At 32.8% G+C, this 2,500-nt stretch overlaps 2 protein-coding genes across 2 annotated transcripts in view; both read right to left on the bottom strand.

Moving 5' to 3' along the window:
• Positions 1-711, bottom strand: part of LOC144969143 (uncharacterized) — an 895-nt gene extending 184 nt beyond the window's left edge. The window contains exon 1 of the mRNA XM_078908252.1: positions 244-711. Coding sequence (XP_078764378.1) covers positions 244-711 — 468 coding nt within the window. The remainder of the gene's footprint in view (positions 1-243) is intronic.
• Positions 712-979: 268 nt separating this feature from the next.
• Positions 980-1,348, bottom strand: LOC144969142 (uncharacterized). The gene has a single exon (XM_078908251.1). The coding sequence runs from the start codon at positions 1,346-1,348 to the stop codon at positions 980-982; it is 369 nt and encodes a 122-aa protein (XP_078764377.1).
• Positions 1,349-2,500: the final 1,152 nt, after the last annotated feature.

Raw genomic sequence — 2,500 nt, 5'->3', positions numbered from 1 at the left:
AAATTATTATTATTATTATTATTATTATTATTATTATTATTATTATTATTATTATTATTATTATTATTATTATTATTATTATTATTATTATTATTATTATTATTATTATTATTATTATTATTATTATTATTATTATATATCATTATTATTATTATATTATTATTATTATTATATTATTATTATTATTATTATTATTATTATTATTATTATTAGAGCAGATCCCTGGTGTAATCCAACTCTTACATTAAATGGATGAGTTAGGCCAACAGCTGTCCTCACCACTATTTTGTTTCCTTTGTACATATTTTGGATGCCTTTTATATATTTCTCTGTTATCCCCTTTGCTCTTATGTAGTACCGCATTTCTTCTCTTGGTACCCTATCATACGCTTTCTCCAGGTCAATGAACACGCAATGTAACTTTCTTTGCCTTTCTCTATACTTCTCTGTTGTCACTTTTAGAGCAAATATAGCATCCGTTGTACTTTTACCAGCGACAAATCCAAACTGTTCTCTACTTATGTCGACATCTTTTCTAATCCTCTTATCAATTACTCTTTCCCATATCTTCATTGTATGGTTCATTAACTTGATGCCCCCATAGTTGACACATTCTTGAATATCTCCTTTATTTTTGTATATATGGGAATCAACGTACTTTTTGTCCATTCTTCTGGCATTTTCTCTTTCTGTAAGATGTTGAATAACCATACCAGGAAATTTAACCCTTCATCTCCAAGTGATTTCTAGACTTCTGCTGGTATCTCGTCTGGTCCAACTGCTTTCCCCCTTTTTATCTTGCGCACTGCATCCCACACCTCGTTCTTGCTTATCTCATCCACTATCTTCTCTTTAGGTTGTATAACTGCACTTCTCCTCTCCATGTCATTCTCTTCATTCATGAGGTGTTCATAACATGTTATCCATCTTGCTCGGATCTCTTCATCTTTGCCGAATATTCTTCCATTCTCGTCTTTGATCATCTTAATATGTTGTATATATCTCTTCTTTTCTTGTTCCTCTGTTTCGCTATTCTGAAGATATTTTTCTGGCCTTCTTTACTTTCTAATTGCTCATACATATCTTTGAATGTCTCGGACTTTGCTTTTGCAACGCCTCTTTTTGCTTCTTTCTTTGCTTGCTTATATTCATCTACTTTCATAGTATCCCTGTTTGTCTCCATGTTCTTCCTTTCTTCCCTCTTTTTCTTTATTGCGTCGTGGGTCTCTTCATTCCACCGCCATGTTTCTTTTCCAGCATTTCCTCCTCCCGAGCTGACTCCTAGCACTTTTTTGGCCACTCCACGTATTGTATCAGCAGTTCTTTTCCATTTCTTTGGGAAATCCATTCCTAGTCTTCCTTTTACTGTTGTAGCAAATAATTCACGTTGCTCTTCCTCTTTTAGTTTCCACCATCGTGTTTTCCCCTCACTTTGTTTCTCTTTTATCTTCCTCTTTCCAAATGCCAGTATCGCAATAACAATCTTATGTTGCGCTGCCACTCTGGCAAACTGCCACAATCTGATACTTCCTTCAAATTTTTCCTCCAGCACAACATGTAATCCACTTGTGTGTTTCTCACACCACTTGAATACGTCACTCTGTACTCATCTTTCTTCCTAAAACATGTATGCCGAATATATATATATATATATATATATATATAATATATATATATATATATATATATATATATATCTATATGTGTGTGTGTGTGTGTATGTGTATTCGGCATACATCTCATATAATTTTTGGTTATAAATTCATTTTTTCCCATCTAAACCATCCAGATATTATACCGTTTTGAGGCAACGAATCACAAATAAAGACCACTATAACTCGTAAAACATTAGACAATCGCAGCTTCTGATGTCCATATGAAATGCAGTAATTGGATACGCCAATAGCTTTAACCCTTACTCGCCGATGTAAGAATATCGTTTAGACAACGCCTTTGTATATTTAACAATGATAAGCGTTAAAATGGTAACAGGTGAGATGAGAAACAGAATATAAATGATCTACTACAACTATTCATGTCTTTCAGAGTTATAACATGAATGAATGAATTTATATAGCGCCTAGATCCACAATGTGCTCAGAGGCGCTTTACAATATACAAATAAAAGAAAGTAATAAATTAAAAATTTAAGCATAACATCTATCATATCTGATTAGCATCAATCAATTTGTAATTTAATTACCACGCACTATGCTACAAGGTGAAAATTTAGGATATCATAATATGTAGGCCTGATAGAAATTCTAAACATCAAATGATTTTCTAAAGAGATGTGTTTTAAGTTTCTTTTTAAAATTTTCAAATGTCGGACATTTTTTGAGGGATCAAGGTGGCTGTCGACTGACTAAAATATCTCTCACTAAAAGACGATCTACAGCGAGGAACCTGGAAGAGATCTTGACCACTGGATCTCAGTTCTATCTCTCGCACATAAAGATTAACCATATTTTGTAATTATACAGGAGCTGCCTTATTAAAA

Source organism: Berghia stephanieae, chromosome 3 (genome assembly GCF_034508935.2).
Source record: "Berghia stephanieae isolate SIO BIC M18660-M18661 chromosome 3, UCSD_Bste_1.3, whole genome shotgun sequence".
Classification (NCBI taxonomy): Eukaryota; Metazoa; Mollusca; class Gastropoda; order Nudibranchia; family Aeolidiidae; genus Berghia; species Berghia stephanieae.
The sequence above is the reverse complement of the archived record's forward strand: the minus strand, read 5'-3'. Positions and strand labels throughout refer to the sequence as shown.